This window comes from Podarcis liolepis (assembly GCF_965112155.1).
Source record: "Podarcis liolepis genome assembly, chromosome: 1".
Taxonomy (NCBI): Eukaryota; Metazoa; Chordata; class Lepidosauria; order Squamata; family Lacertidae; genus Podarcis; species Podarcis liolepis.
Window position 1 is genome coordinate 49985319 of NC_139554.1, and position 17602 is coordinate 50002920.

General features: G+C 40.3%; 1 protein-coding gene across 1 annotated transcript in view; it reads left to right on the forward strand.

The window, feature by feature from the left end:
* Positions 1-531: 531 nt before the first annotated feature.
* The window catches only part of MYBPC3 (myosin binding protein C3), a 65466-nt gene continuing 48395 nt past the window's right edge, over positions 532-17602 (forward strand). Inside the window, exons 1-7 of the mRNA XM_083460090.1 lie at positions 532-720; positions 9791-10057; positions 11227-11358; positions 12978-13064; positions 13180-13328; positions 13942-14059; positions 16972-17020. Of these exons, the coding sequence (XP_083316216.1) occupies positions 696-720; positions 9791-10057; positions 11227-11358; positions 12978-13064; positions 13180-13328; positions 13942-14059; positions 16972-17020 (827 nt within the window). The 5' untranslated portion in view covers positions 532-695. The remainder of the gene's footprint in view (positions 721-9790; positions 10058-11226; positions 11359-12977; positions 13065-13179; positions 13329-13941; positions 14060-16971; positions 17021-17602) is intronic.

Consider the following 17602-nt stretch of genomic DNA (forward strand, 5'->3'; position numbering starts at 1 on the left):
GCCCATAGTGGGCACTTCCAGGCTGTCACTATTTTTGGATGTGATTAAGTCACATGCCGGCAAATACAGGTTGTGCAATTAAAGTTCCTCTGATCGTCTTCCACATAAAAAACCCATGTACCCTCCTCCAAAATATATATATATATTTTTACTTCTTGCAATGCATGGGGAAACGTACTGGAAAGTGTAGGAAAACAATTGCTTGGTACAACTTCCTTGTAAAGAAATCAGAATGAATGCTCAACAGCTGATGTTATCTGACCTCCTCACAAGCTTCATGCAAACAAATCAGGATGGTGCCCAGTAAGCAGTGTCGCCTGGAAGAAACCAGTGTATTTAGAGGTTCAGTGTGCATGGTCACATATAAATATGCAAATTGCATGTGGCAGAGAGGGTGAGGCAAAGAGCATCATGGTGTGCGCTTGGATTTGCCTTCCATCAAATGAGCAGCAGGGCCTGTTCTTGAGTGGTTCACACTCCCTGACGCATGGTACCCAGCTATATTTATCCTGGCTGGAAGAATTCTGTCAAGTGCTCTGTGCTGTTGATAAGGTAGTGGTGCTGACAACAGTTGGGGAACAAGAGGGAGGAGCAGGAGGGGGCATCCCAGTAGTATTTCTTTAGCAGGGAGGCTTGGAAGTCATTTAGTCTCCTTGCAGTCTCACTCAGTCAGTTCCTGGTGAGCCAGCCTTAAGATGCCAGAACCTGTAAAGAAACCAGGTAAGGACTTCAACTAGAGACAGGGAAAAAATGAGCATTGCCTTCCTCTTTGGGAGAGAGACTGCTAGGTGGAGCAGGTTTCCTCATCAGGCAGTGAAACAAGATGCCTTAGCAACAACTGTACTGAGGGGGAAACAAACAGGTGGCTTTCTTTTGAAGTAAGCGCATAGAAGCCTAATTCAAGGATAATTAAATTAACTGGGATTAGCTTCATTTAAACAAACACATATCACCACCACACAAACATCTAATCAAGAAGGGCAAAAGTAAAATAGTTTTCATTTCCCAGTTCTTCATTTCCTCTCCTCATCACCTTCAAGTTCGAGGAAGCAGGGTGTGGTACGTCTCTTGGAAGCTTTCTTTGTGGAGGAGAAAAGTGACTCCCATTGTTGTTATTTTTTCTCCATCACTTTCTTTCAGGCAAATGTAAGTTTACAGCTGAATGAGAAAATGAGGCATTTTTCTCTATAAGATTGGTTCTTGCCTGTCACTCTGAGATCCCTAAATAGTAAATGTATATCCTTCCTCCTCTTTGAAAGGTGGTATAGGGTCAGAATAGATTTTGTCACCAGAAAAGTCACTTTTATATCTTCTCTGAAAGGCTAGGTAGTGCAGAGAAAGAAAACAAAATTTATGGTTGTAAATATTCATCTTCTTTTAATTGTCTATAACTGCAGCATCTAAATAATTTTGAACCTTACCCAGTGCTTTTTTCTGGGGTGACGCAGGGCTACGCATACCCCTAAACATTTTGTGAATCTAAGTTTGGCCTCATTGAGGGGCAGTATTGAAATATGAGTAGGAAAATAAGAGTACCGCTAAACATTTTTTTTTTAGAGAAAAAGCACTGACCTTACCTATAAGTATTTAACAACTGCTGTTCTGAAAACAGTATTCATACTCTCTTCTCAAGTTCTGTCTCTTTAATCTAACGACTGGAGAAGGAGGCATTCATTGTTGTATTTGAAATGTTATATATAATTAATTGTTTAATGTTTGCCAGAATATAAAAGCTAGTGAATAAGGCTAGTCTCTTTTTCATTTCCAAGCAGCTGGTAAGCAGAGAAAGTACAGTCACCCAACATCTGATATTTCCCTGATTTAAATTAGTTTTTTCCCCATATAGTGCTTCTGAATATTGCACTTTCTTGTGTGTCGTTCTGTCTGTCTGTCTAGCTACACACACACACACACACACACACACACACACACTTGATACAGTGTTTGCTGTGTTAACAAGTTGTATCCTTTTGCCTTGTTTGCATGTAAGTGTGCTTGAAATATATGATTTGTGTGACTTAAGCTGCCTCACACATGTTTTTAAAAGGTATCTGAAAAAGGCTGTATGCATATACATAAAGTGTGATGTATAGGTACATATGGTTATGTAAATCTGTTTATTATGGATGGTTTTGTCGGAGGGCTGTGACTTACCATAGTTCTTCACCATGCACACTTAATGGTGAAGAGCTTTAATTGCAATGGTCCTGTTCACACTTTGCAGTAAACTAGAGGTAGCCAGATTTTGTGTACTACAAGTCCCATCATCCTTGAAATGTGTGTGCTGAGAATTTACAGTCTTTTTCATTTCTGTTTCCAGGGCTCTTGAAGAAGGAGCTGTTTTTCTTTCCCTTTTGATCCCTCAGATTGCACAAGACCAAAAAAGCAGAAGCAATCCACATTAAAACTTGTGTGCTGAGAATTTGCAGTTGCCTTACTGTATGCTTTTGCACGCTTCCTGGATGAGGGTGTTGTTTTTTTAAGACAGTGTGTGCCTGCAAGCTATCTGTGTGCATGCCCAGTTGCAACTTAATCATCATAATTCAATCAACAAATTAGAAGGCAGGGTCAAACACAAAATGTGAACACCTACTGGTGTGAACAGGGGAGACTGAAGCTGTTCCTTATACAGTATGTACATTCAACTTGCAGATAACTTAAACAATAGGGAAATATATATGGGATCCTAAGGGTATTTAGTCTGCTGTCCTAAAATCTGAATCAATTCCCAGTCTATAGGAACTATGTTATTGCTTCTCTGAGTTTGACCTGTCATGTTATCCCAAGCATTGTGGAACCAAATGCTGAGCCCATGTTTTGCATGAGTAAGGTCTCCAGTTAAAATTCTCCGTTAGCAAGTGATAAGAAATATGTCTGCCATGAGCTCTAGAGAACTATTGCCAGTCAGAACAGATAGTCATAATCCAGATGGAGAAATAGTCTGACCTTGGATAAGACATGTACAGTGGTGCCTCGGGTTACATACGCTTCAGGTTACATACGCTTCAGGTTACAGACTCTGCTAACCCAGAAATAGTACCTCAGGTTAAGAACTTTGCTTCAGGATGAGAACAGAAATCACGCAGCAGCAGCGCAGCAGCAGGAGGCCCCATTAGCTAAAGTGGTGCTTCAGGTTAAGAACAGTTTCAGGTTAAGTACGGACCTCCAGAACGAATTAAGTACTTAACCCGAGGTTCCACTGTATCTTCCTGTGTTCCTGATCAACTTCCAAAACCAGATCATTTGGGTGATCAGATGCAGTAGAAGTGCTTCTTTCTGTATCTTCAAAAGTTCTAAAAAAGAAAGAAGGTTTTGCAGCTGCACTTTTGCGGGAATGAGACAAGCTGCACCTATTGAAAATTCTTTCTTCTGCATAACCATTGAGGTTCAAGACAAGTCCTGCCATTTGCCTAATCATGCTGGCAAAAAGGCTTGAAGTCTTTCTCACTTACGTAGGAGCATTGGTGGAAAATTTAAACCTACAGCTTTTTAGGAGTTGCTTCCACACTGACTAGACACCAGCTCACTCCATTTTTACAAATTTTATATATAGTGGTACCTGGGTTTATGAACATCCCTGATTACGAACTATTCAGTTTATGAACTGTGCAAAACCGGAAGTAGTGTTCCGGTTTGCAAACTTTACCTCCGTCTAAGAACAGAATCCAAACGGTGGAAGGGCATCGGCGGTGGGAGGCCTCATTAGCGAAAGCGCGCCTCAGTTTAAGAACGGTTTTGGTTTAAGAACAGACTTCAGGAATGGATTAAGTTCATAAACCGAGGTACCACTCGTATGTGTGTTTGTGTGTGTGTGTGTCTCCAGAGAACGTGGCTGCATTCTAGTATTTTTCTACATTGTCCTGTTTTTTCTCAGACCTGATCTGGGGAGAATTTTGTCTCCAAATGCAGTTGGAACACCAGCTTGCCCACTTCAGCCTTGCTACTTGGGGCTTATGCTAGGGCTGGCCCAAGATGTTTTGCCACTGAGAAAATGCCGACCCCCACCTCTACCAGCTGCTCCCCTGCCAATTCTTTCCCTGCCCCTTGCCGATAACAACTCTGCCCCACCCCCGCCCTCCCCCCGCTGCTGATGGCTCTGCCACCACCAACTCCACAGCCTCCCTCCACCCAAAATCGATGAGAAAAAGGAAGCTGAAAAGGAAACTAGGCAGGGAACTGGTGGTGTTGGTGGCAGTGGCAGTGGGGAGGAGGAAGAAGAGGAAGCGGCCGGTGGCATACCTCTTTATACGAGTTGCTGTTGAGTACAATTGCAAGAGTGCTGTGGTGCTCATATCCTTCTTGTGGGCTTTTCATAGACCTCTAGTTGGGTCCTTGTGAGAACAGGATGTTCAACCAGATAGGTCTCTGAACTGCAGGGCTCTTGTGTTCTCCTGTTGTTATTGATGGGGGCTTACCATCTCTCCCTGGGCTCCCTGATTGTAGTAAGGTTTTGCCCCCTCAAGCAACATACAATATACAATAAAGATAAAGGGACCCCTGACCATCAGGTCCAGTCGTGGCTGACTCTAGGGTTGCGGCGCTCATCTCGCTTTATTGGCCGAGGGAGCCGGCGTACAGCTTCCGGGTCATGTGGCCAGCATGACTCAGCTGCTTCTGGCGAACCAGAGCAGCACACGGAAATGCTGTTTTCCTTCCCGCCTATTTATCTACTTGCATTTTGGCGTGCTTTCGAACTACTAGGTTGGCAGGAGCAGGGACCGAGCAGCAGGAGCTCACCCCGTCGCGGGGATTCAAACCGCTGACCTTCTGATTGGCAAGTCCTAGGCTCTGTGGTTTAACCCACAGTGCCACCTGCATCCCTACAATATACAATATCTCCTATCAAATATTACCTCAGTCATGCACACACTATTTTCCAGGCTTCTAGTCTCATCCCTGCACCTCCTTCTGCAATATAGGATAAGAAGACATATCTAATTGGTTGCAATGATTTCTGAATTAATGAAGTGCTCTGAAATGATTATTATATATTTTGTTAATATATCTGTTATCTTGGGAACAATTACAGGGTCAAACAGGGAAACGAGAAAATGGATTTTCCAAATACGGAATCATCTTATAAAGTTTTGTGGGAAGAGCAGTGATACTTAACAAAATTTGAACTTTAGGCACTGTGAGTGGGTTTTCAAGAAGAAAACTGCTTTTGATAAGTAAACGAGAGAGAGACTTGCAAACAGCAGTTGTGTTCACGTTTTTCAGAAAAACCTTTGCATTCTCTGTAATAATTTCCAGTGTAGTAGATATGTGAGTTCCATGGCACTTTTAAAAACTATTGCACTAGTTTTAAGCTTTCAGATTCTAGTCTATAAAAGCTTATGCAGTAATACATTTGTTGGCCTTTAACCTGCCGTAAGTCTCTTTGTGCTTTTTAAATTCCTCTTGGAATCTAAGTGAGGCATAATTAGATTCACATACTGGAATGTTTTACTGTACTAGGTTTTCTTTTTGAAGAGCTTGAAGGTTATGTAATTCTTTAGTCATACATTAAGTATTACTTGTTTTTATCTGCAGATTTAGAAGAATTGTAAAAAGGGAGGGGGATATAAATATAATTATTTTGCATTATTGCACCAGTGGCACAACAGATGTACAGAACAATTATATACACAAGGTTATAAAGTAAGGCTGTGTGTGTGTGTGTCCATCTTATTGCTAGCCTTTTACTCATGTTACTGGAATTTACAGCCTCAGCTGCTGAAGGAGAAGAAGAATGTAAGATAGCGAGACTTGACAAGTTGGGATCAAGGGGTAGCTAAGCCTATAAGTGCAGAAAGTGCCTTTGCCTCTTTTCAGCTGAGGAATTTATAGTAACGTTATATAGCTCCAGAGCAAAACACTTAGACAAGTTCCTTCGCTGACACATTTGGAGCATTCGAATGTACATGCCAAACTCATGGGCATTTATTTTGTTGATTGGAGGCAAATTGGAAGAAAATACTATTATCATTCATTTTCATGTGTGCCATGGCTGTGCTGGAATTCACAGGAAGTAAAACTAAATAAAGGAACATGGATTCTCACATTCAAAAATCTAATCTTTGGAGGGGAGGAATGCATATATGAGCCTGAGTGAACTAAAGACCAGAGCTTTGCTGGGGATCATCAAATTAAGAAGGGCTGGAGGGAAACCCCTTTTAAATGGGTGGAGTGGGGACCATGACTCACCTAAAATTTTTTTGGGGGGGGTCAATAAACTGGACTACCTTACTTTTTTCTTCTTTAGTTCAAGTCTTGGCTAAGGGGAAAGCTAGCAGTCTTGAGTGGGTCCAAGGGCAAAATTATGCAGGACAATCCAGTGACTGTAGTTTTTGGTGAGCCTGGGGTAGAGCCCAGTGAGAAATTACCTAAGGTATGCAGCCTGCATGGGGCATTTATGGCCCCGGAGCCAATCAGAGGGAGGCCAAGGGGGCATTTAATGCGGGGTTGCAAGCTCAAGGGGGGGGATGGAATTAAGGCATGTGTTGATTGATTTTTGATTGATATTTATTACGGCCATTGGCCCATCACATTAAGGCATGTGTTAATTTGTTGGCTTTTAAGAAGTTCTGGAACTAGTTTTTATGCTCATTGGATGAAATTGTGACACTCGCTCTCAGCTTAGAAATGCAAATTTAAGCAACCAAGAGGTGTGATTTGGTAAAATACACAATTTTCTGGTTAATTGATCCATATTTTGTCATATCCTTAACACTGACTGTGACGTTGCATGAAATCAATTTTTTTCTCAGTAATTAGTATGTTTGCGCAGCTAAGGCTAGATTATCAATTGCGCAATAATTGGAAGTTATCTAAACATTTGATTTAAGATGGTAGCAGTCCAGGGGTTCGGGGATAGCATGGCATAACTGCCACGGAAGAACTGGAGACATCTGAGAAGAGACAAATTCTCAGTGTCCTTCTGGCTGGAAGCTGTACTAGTTTACCAGAGTACAACACGAAAGCTTTATAGACAAGACACTTGACTAATCATTTGGCAGCAACATGTTGACATGGCTATACTTCAGGAAGAACTATTAAGAATTACCTTAAATGGAATGGGACTGGATATTACAAGATGATTCAGAGAAGGAGATATTAGATATCCAAGTTCAGGGAAGGAGACTATTTTTATTTGTTTGTAAAGCTGAGTCATTTCAACAGAATAGCTGAAGTGATGTATGAGAAGAACAATGTGAGATAACATCATGATGATAGAAAAACATAATGTGTGAATCTTACCTGTGAGTTGCAGTGTGTTTCAACTCTACAGCAGCTTGATTTTTTAAAAAAAATAGTATATAAATAGAAAACCTCCCTCTTGTGAACAGCCCTGCAGCACAGCCGGGAGTTCCTGACTGCAGCTGAAAAGATGCCATTTAAAAGTTGGAACTTTTACAGGATGCATTGTTGTCAAGCAGTTAACATATTTACAAAAGCTTTTGAGGCTAATAGGATGAGTGATGATGACTGGGCTTCGACAGAAATATTTCTCTAAATCTTTTTAAACCCAATGCTATGGGGAAAGGAGCCAAATGGTAGATGTTTGTGCTTCCTGGTAATCTTCCAAAATGGCTTGACTCCCAATTGTGCTAGAGAGACTGCGAAAAAGCTCCCTGGTGCATAGCCACACAGTACCAGTCACCACATATGCTTTGATCTCCCTGTGACCCTGCACCTCCTTTTGCTGTGTTTTAGCATCTGTGATATGTGTAAATTTCTGCATATCATATGAATTTAATGAGTATTAAAAGAGCTACTTAATATCCATTGGAAGGGGATTTTAAATATTAATATCCATGGTGCAAACACAATGGGTCAACTTGTCTGGTGCTTTCACTCAGCTGCACAAATAGAGTTCTGCCTTCAGGGGACTTGTTTTGTATGAGTCTTCCCAGATGTTTAAACAGCAAGAGCACAGGGTGGACTGACAGATGCTGCCAGATTGCAGCTCCAGCACTTCGTCATGCTTGACTGTGGGGCGAATGGGAATTGGAGTCCAATAACACTTGTAAGTTCACAGGTTCCCAACCTTGGCTTAGCAAGACACTGATTTTTGACTGGTCAAATGAATGGGTGTGTGTCTATCATAGTGCTAGGATTTCCATATGTCCAGAATTTCCCTGACATATCAGGTATACCACAGCCGCAAGCAGTGTCCGGGTGACAATCGGCGAAAAGTTCAGGAAGATCTGGATGTATGGCAGTCCGTATCGGCAGTGTCGTTTTTGCCAATTTTCCTCAAAAACGCCCAATTTCTTTGTGATTTTGCAATAAAAGCTCAACATCTTTGGCCAGAACTAAATAAAGCTCAACAACTTTTCTGTCCAGATTTTCACTTTTTGAAATATGGCAGCAGACAGTGACCCAGGAACAGCCCTGCCATTAGAGAGAAAGTGGCAGCTGCTCCAATGCAGTGAACCTTGTCCTCATTTCATATTTTGCTATATCCTGTCCCCAGGGTGATGGCATTGCTGTGGAAAAGCAACCACACTCATTATCCCTATTTCAGAGATGTGCCCTATAGTTTTATTTAGTTTACAGCATTCAGTAAACTAGAAACAGAAAATAAGTTTTAGAAAACTGAAGATCCAACAGAGGCATCATTGGCCATGCTGTAGATACTAGTGTATTTTGTCCTGCTATTGTCTCTATCTAAACATATGATACAGGATGGGTTTTTTTCAACCACTATAAAGGCCTGCAACATCTCTTTGTAGATGATGGTAGGGCAAAATAAATGTATGGATATTCTGTGGATATTCAAAGGCAGACCTGCTAGTGGATAGAATGGGGAGACCACCTTAGGCAGGTTATTTGGGGTATCATGGAAGAACAGCAAATTTATAATTTATTGTATTTTTATTATCAGAGAGGAGGAGAGGGGCTTGTGGGATTTTCTGCCTCAGGCATGCCACCATGATAACTTAATCAGCCTGTGTACTTTGATTTGGGAAATGGGGTGTGCAATTGCTGCTCCACCTCAAGGAGAAAATGCCCTTGGCTTTTCCTGTGTCAATCAGTCAGCCAGCCATTTATTAAATTGCTTAAAACCAAAGACCAACACAAAACCGTAAAAGATCCAGTTGCCAGCTGGATAAAAACAAAGGTGTCAGAACAATATACAAATATGTCCTGGGTATAAGTAAATTCCACTGGAACTTAGAATCAAGTTGTGCATGGTAGCAGGATGAACTTTGGGTTAGCCCCACAGTCAATAAAATTAATATGAAATTGTTAATTTTTAGAAGAAGTATTTAAAACATTATCTCTTTCATAGATAAACTATTATGGAAAATGTAAACCAATTCTCTCAAGAGGGCTTTGCCAGGAATTAATAGAGCTGCTCAAGCAAAAAATAAACAGGATTTGTAGAAGCTGGAAACAGTTTAGTGTGAAATAGTGATTTAAACAAATACAAGTAGTGAATGAGGAATTCTACACAAAAATGGGATAGGGTGTTGGCAAGCATATGTCACAATGATGTTAGCAATTCAGAATTTCTGTATTGTGCTTTTATGAGCAATAAATTTAAAATTGCCAACATTTCTAACTAGACTAAATGAGATGAAATTCCCGCCATATAAAAAAAATCTTAAAAACGCAACAGTCCCCCAAAGGAAGATGTTTCGTGCCCAAGGTATTCTTCTGATTACTCACAGTCTTATTCTTTTTGTTATCCAATTCAATTTCATATGCACTGTAGGTAGAAGAGTGGGTGGGGGGAAAGGGCAGATCTGCATGCATTTGTCAGCCTTGCTGCGGAAAATAAGCCTTTTCATTTCCTCTTTAGCTTCTGCATTCATCAAGAAGCCAAAGACAACAGATGTCATCGCAGGAGGTGTTGCTGTTTTTGAAGCAGAGACAGAGAAGACAGGTATCAAGGTGAAGTGGCAGCGAAATGGAATAGAAATCGCTGCAAGTGACAAGTATGTCATCAAGTCAGAGGGGAACAAACACTCACTGACCATCAATAGTGTCGGAAAAGAGGATGATGTGACATATGCTGTCATTGCCGGAAGTTCGAAGGTCAAATTTGAACTCAAAGTCAAAGATCCAGGTAAATGGGGTTCAAGATGGTTCATGGATGCACACAACCTCATTAGAGACATTATGATGGAGTGGTTATTTCATCAGGCCTTTCTCAAAAGCCTTTAAGACATAAATTATTGAGCTAATGGTACTCTCTTCACTGGGAAACTACTTTCTTGCTAACTGGATATAATTTGCAAATAAGGCCATTAGTCCAAATGGGATAAATTATAATGCATGGTACCAGGGTTGTGGTTTTGTCTTGGACGTAAACTCAACAGTCAAGCATTGTTTTATGGCCCTGACAATACGTGAATAACCCAGCACTCCACAGCAATCTACCCTCGCATATTGGTCTCTCTGCAGTCAAGGGCATGATTGAGACATCAATTTTAAGGGCGAAAAGACCTTTCAGTTTTCCCTGAGAAGGAACAAGCAAGAATGCTGCCCCAGTTCACTTGCAGTTTTATGCAGCTAAACCATTCCGGACAACAACCCTACAGAGAACAGGTTTGAGAAAACAATTGTACGATACACTCTTGTCTGGGTGTCTTGACAGAAATGAGGCAGCTAATCTTTTTTTCATTTTCATCTTTTCTCTCATTATATTCCTTCAAAGATATAAAGCCTTCTTCAGAAACTGAGTTGCCTGTGTGGCCAGGGCTTAACTGTTCTAAAAAGAGTCTACTTTGTTCATTGCAAAGTTCATGTAAGAGCAGGAAAGAAAACCCACAAATAATAATAATCTTGTGCTCTACAGCCACTTCCCCCACTTTTAGCATCAAGTGATTTAGCTGCTCTAATATTTCCAAGTTTCTAACTTATATCATTAAAGCCTTCTTAAAATAAAATTTCAAACCCTAAAAAGCAAAAATGTAAGACCAGTTCTATTGACAGATGCATAAATGATGCAATTTTGCATCATTTTCTTAAATTTTGCATCATCTGAGCATGCATTCTGCCCAAAAAGTATGGATTTATTCATTGTTGATTTGGATCCTATTGTGCACATACCGTAGGATCATGCATGTAACATGAGACACCATTTAAAATAATACACTATACTTTGCTGAAAAGAACCAGGTTTTCAGCATGTCCCTTATTCATTCTTATTGCGAAACTGAAATAAAACATTTTTATATATAGAAAATAACATGGGGCTTTTAATTACTTTTCTTTGATTCCCTTCCTTTCTAGAAAAGGTAGAAGAGACCCCTCCTCCTCCTGAACCTGCTCCTCAACCAGCTGTTTCAGATGCACCTAAAGGAGCAGATACTCCTCAGCCAACTATCTCAAATGAACCTACAGGTGATAGCAAAAGTTCAGAAGGTAAACAAGATGTGATGGTAGTAGTCTCCCTCTAGTTGGAATAATGGAATAATGAAAATAATAAAATAATAGGCTCAATGGGAAAAGTAGGAACAGTTAAAAATAGTAACTAGCAAGAGAAGAACAATAATGAACTTGTGAGCTACATCCAGGGCTATTTTTTTTGGAAAAAGAGGTGCTGGAACTCACCACGAACATCTCCCTTGTTCTCTTAGAATGGCAATGGCGCCCACCTGAGAGGTACCAGAACTGAGTTCCAGTGAGTTCCTGCTGGAAAAAAAGCCTTGGCTATATTAAATGTACAAACGGGCACCAGTTCATATATTACTTCATGTGTTGAATAAATGTGTCTTTGTACCAGAGGGAAAAACAAAGATACTCGCAGCACCATATATGTATTACAAAATGCAGGCCTGTGCATACACTTCAACTGTCCCTATTTACTGGTCCAAATACATTGTAAATCACACACTGTTTTCCTTCTACAGGTAGGGGCATAGGAAGCCATCTACAAATGTAAGAAGGCATTTTCTGTTCTGCCCTGGATTTGCTGCATTTCCATTCCAAAGCCATATAATGGGTCTATCAAACTCATTTGACTAGCAACAGCTAGAGTTTCAGACAGGAGTCTTTCCCAGGCCTGCCTGGAGATGCCAGGGGTTGACCCCAGGGCCTTTCAGTTGCAAATAGGGATGCTGGAGAATCAGTCCAGCAAATACGATCAGTATTAGCTGTTGCTTTCAGTCCTCAAACAATATGCAATCTACTTGCATTGTGTTTTCTTTAAATTGAAATGAATGGAGTGCAATAATGTAACGATGACATAATGTATGTTACATAATTTTGTCACAACAGACAGCAAGAAATATAACATAGATTTTGGTAGAAGACGAACTGCAGTGGAATGGAAATAGAGTTGCATGCAGTGAATCCATGGCAGAACAGAAAATGCCTTCTTATATCCCTAATTGCAAAGCATGTGCTCTGGCACAGAGCTGTCACCCCATTCTAACCTGTCAAGACGTTATCGGTACGCACAAATGTGCACTCAAGTTGTCATCTGTGGAATTTTGGCCCCCTTCCCATAGAATTAAAATCTGTCAGTGCATTACAGGGAAGGGGACCATTTTGACAGGTCAACATCTCAAGCACAGCTTGTCCTTTGTGTTGTTGCACCCCAATCTCCGAACAGTGTGTGATTCCAGGGGTTCCAGGCAGGGACACAAACTTGCCCCCCACATTTTGGGGGGCACATTATGTGACATCACATGACGCAGCGCATGCTGTCCTGTGATTCATCCCGCCCAGTGGGACATGCTGTGGGGAGGAGGAACCGGTGCTGGGCTCCGCACTCTGCCTCCTCCCTGCGGCATGTGCCAGAGGGCGAGATGTGGAGGGCAAGATTTGTTGAAACAGTTTAGAAACAGGCCTGTGAAGTGAGAGTTAATGGAGCATCTCAAAGGGATAGCTCTATACGTAGAAACATATACTGTGGGCAGCTTGGAAGTAGCGTGAAATATCCACACTGTAGTCTGGAACACATGATACAATGCAGTGGGCTGGTCCTAAAGACCCGTATATCAGATATCAAAGGCCAGGGTCATTCATTTGCTTTCCAGTTCTTCCTACAGAAGCCCAGCAAGAGGCACCTGTGGATCCTATTGGTGTCTTTGTGACTCGGCCACAAGATGGAGAAGTGACTGTTGGTAAGTGCATAGCCTAGAAATGGGATGGGTGGGAATGATACTTCTGCTGGCTGTCTCTCTCTCCAATTGTTATACCTCAGATGACACATTCACCTTAATATATTTCCTTCTCAAGGTGGGAACATTACATTCACTGCCAAAGTGGCAGGTGAAAGCCTCCTGAAGAAGCCTTCTGTGAAATGGTTCAAGGGGAAGTGGATGGACCTGGGAAGCAAAGTGGGGAAACACCTCCAGCTTCATGAGAATTATGACCGAAATAACAAGGTACAACTCACAGACTGACCGTTCCATCTTTTTATTTTTAGCATACTTTTTTATTTTATTTTTGCTGTTTCAAGGCTAAAGAGAATCTTTCCTCTGCGGTAGAAATGCCAGGAGTTGCATACACTAGCTACCCTACATTCCTCTTGTGTCACAAAAAGTTTACTAAAAGCTACGCTTTCTATTGGACAAAAACTGTGCAGAGTTAAACCGTGAAACTTGCTCACAGGAGACAGTGATGGCCGTCAACTTGGATGGCTATAAAAGAAGATTAGATACACTGCCAATCTATATGTTGTAATGGTGAAAGTTTGGCAACTGGAAGGTTCGGAGAAGAAGAAAAATGCAAAAAACATTTTCAATCTGGAGAAGCGAGTTGGAAAGAGTGAATGTGTAGGTATTTTATAGATGAGAATGAAGAATGCTTGTTGGGTTTCTCAAAGACACAATAGGAGTTCAGTTCTCTTGGCAGGCAGGCAGACACACATAGAATCGTAGAATTACAGAGTTGGAAGGAACCCCGAGTGTCATCTAGTCAACCCCCTGCAATGCAGGAGATCTGAATGCAAAATGCCTTGTCTGAAGTGGTCCATTTATTTCTTCTTCTTCTTTTAAGATTTATGTCTTTGAAATGCAAATCATTGAAGCAAAAATGGCTTATGCAGGAGCATACAGATGTGAAGCGGCTACGAAGGACAAGTTTGATAGCTGTAATTTTAGCCTCGTTGTCAATGGTAAGATGATTTTTCATAATGGCAGAGGTGCCTTGCATTGCTGGAGTAGCTATCCCTCCTTTCTTCATGGTGATAATATTTCTGAGATAAGCACTGGTTTGAAAAGCTACATCAACTGGGGAGGGGGATCACTCAGGCCACTTGGTAAAAGAGTAAGAATGAGATTTCTGGGTGGGCGAGCAAGAAATGGTACGATTAACTGTAGTTAAAGATTTCCCCCACTTGTCATTTGAGTTGCCAGACATCCCCTATTGTGGAGATATTTACTAATTCAAAGGGTAGCCTTTATTTTAAAGGATACATTTAAGAGCTTCCAAGATCCTTCAAACTAGGGATGGTGCATCAGTCTTATTCTGTTCCATTTCACTTTTGAATGCATCAGCATATAAGTCTGTTCCATCTGTTTCCACATTGATCTGTAAAATTGCACAATTTTTTTCATTTAAATACATATTTCTGAACACTTTAAAAAAAAGAAAATATGCATTTTAAAACAAAACAAATAAATGTTTCCTATCTTTGCAACAGATTTTAAGAAACATAATGATGGATATCATCATGCATTCAGTTAAGAGAACTGTTAAGTATTTGAATATTAACTAGGCTAACCCTTGACAGGGTTTCTGGCTGAACTGTCTCTTCTGCAGTCTAATTTAACAAACCTATCTGAAAAATCAAAGTCATGTCTTGTTTGTGGTTGTGGTTTTTTAATCTTAGCAATCTTAGAACAAGCAAATTGTTTTAAAACAAGCAATCTTAAAAAATGGAAATTGACTGCAAGCAAATTGAATGGAGATGAATTCTGTATCTCCATCTAGTCCTGGTCAGTCAAGTCAGCAAAAGTAAATATATATATATATGTCAGAATATAAACCATGGCTCTATTTAGGTTCAGTTCTAAAGGAGGAAGTGCAAAGAAGGGAAAATGAATTTTACCGCACATAGTGCTTCCCCACACAAGATTTGAAAGAGTAAGTAGGACTGTGCTGGAAGCCCATTTCTCTGACTCCCCTCAAATACAGGAACTTGCAGTATTTTTAGATGACTAGTTTGACCAACAATTTTACTCTAAAGGCATTGTGCAGTTACCGCTTTTAACGCATCTCAGTTGCAAAAGTTTCTGTCGCTGATTAAAAGGCAAATGAAATGTTCACTATTGTTTCAGCACCTTAGTACAAAACCAGAACAATGAGAGCTAGGCTGTGGTCTATTTACGTATTGTGGGGGGAAAATAAAGGCACTGATGAGAGGGCCATGCATACAGGAAGAATCACATTTAAACAGATCAAATAGGACACAAAAATCACCTCTGGTGTGTTCATCATTAGATATGTTTAAAGCATTTGACTATGTGAAACCAAAGTATTTAATTGGAGTGGTTAAAAAAAAGGATTTGGTCCTAAATGTGTCAGAATACTGGAAAATATTTATGGTATTACATCTGTTCGAATATCATGGCCTGTAGGCAAAATAGCAAAAAATAGCAAAATAACTAATACCATCTTTGTATACATCTATTATAGATGTTCAATTTTGCTCTCAGCACAGTTTGAGAAGATGGTGGGAACTGAATTGGGGCTTAGAATCTGAAGAAGAAGTGTGGAACAGACTGTGGACAAAAGTGCCATACAAAACCATATTGGCAACCCCCAGAGAAAGAGTTCTTAAAATTGTGTATGGTTGGAATTCAACACCTAGGTTCTTAGCCTATATAAAACCAAACAGTTCCCCAATGTGTTGGAGAGGATGTCCCACTATTGGGGAATATCAACTCATGTGGTAGGAGTGTCCAAAAATTGAAAAAATCAGGGAAAATGTATTTACAGAAATAAATTTGATTATGGGCAGACAGTCCCCATGACCCCAGGACTGGCTCAACTTGTCATGATATGTTGCAAATTAAAAACAAGGAACTTATATCTGTTAACCACTACAAGAACAACAATTATTAACTATGGACATATGGTATATTGCAAATTGGCAAACAGCATTATTAGAAGAAGTTGCAAGAGGCCAAAAGAAACATGACAATTTTATGCAGTCTGCTGTTATACAAATAACCAGGCATATGGTAGAACAGTATCCATAGTTTGCAGCACAGTCTGACATTCATGAAATACTATATAAAACCAATCAGTTCTCCCATGTGTTGGTCGCCAATCTAAGCAATACACGTTATTTCACATCATTTCATATCTGTAACAATTTTGGCAATTATTAGTTATTATTTATTTATTAAATTTTCATAACATCCTCTATCTGAAGACCTCAGGGCTGTTCACAACACAAAAATACAAGATAAAAAACACAAAATGTGCACTAAAAAAAGAACATAAACAGGCCAATAACCCACTTCATCCCCTTTGGCACAACTTTGGTAATATATCCTGAAACGTTTATCTGATTGTTGTTGTTTTTTTTTAATTTTAAGTAATTGTTGCAGGTCATATGCTCTAATGTAAACAAAGATATATCTCAGTGCAACCATGTCAATCAGTTTAAAAATGAAAATTAATAAAAACTATGTTGCAAAAAGAAGAATGAGAGCTAGAACATAAGCAAAATGGGGGTATGATTGCTCAGCTTTTCCCAGTGGGGACAACTAGAAGAAAAGCAGGGAAAAATCAATGCCAGAACTATAAAAGAGAAAGCCCCCAAGACTGAAATCTATACACACTCACCTGTGTAGTCACATTGTGGTTGTGAGTAGAGTAGACACCTATAGGAAGTTGCTGTGGTGAACACAAAAATATAATTTATTCAGCCTCCAAGTTAATATCCAAAGCGAAAGGTATGAACAAGTTTTTTGAGGGGACGATTTTGAGAATGTTTCGGGTGTGACTGTTGGTGCCTTGGATGCAAATATATTTTCATTACTACAATTTTTCTTTTTGCAATCTATGTTGTTTCAGAGGCACCTGCAACAGGGGAGATGGACTTCCGCTCAGCACTCCGACGAGGGTGAGTATCATCAGAATGTACTGGTCTAATGTGAGTGAACACTTTGGGGCAAGTAAACATGGTTGCTAATATCAAATATGCCCCACCTCTGTGTACACACGATCCAATGGTAGTTTTAGGCACAGGTAGGTGTTGCACAGAACTGGTGATGCATACATAGTAACCACACATCAAAGTCGTAGAAAATAGGTGGGGATGTGCAGCCCATCTGCATCACAAAATGGATATGAAAAATGCGCCCCCATCCAAATCATGCAAGGCTGATATAGATTCTATTGGCTAGGTCAGGGTAAACAAAAGTAGATCAGAATATATTGGTGGTTCCCTGGAGGATTAGTAGGAGGCTGACAAGGGTTTATGACTCCTTCTTGTTTAGTTCTCACAACCCCAAGCTGTGACAACAAAAAGACACTTCTTTGCCCTTAAATGGGCTGCTGAAAGAAAGAAAGATTGGGATAACCAGGACTTTTATGTGAAAGGACTGTGAATTCTGTGTCTTTAAATTCCATCCATATGCCTTTAACACTTAGCTCTGCTTAACTGAACTTGGGGTTGTGAGAAATAAGGTTCTGATCCCTTGCT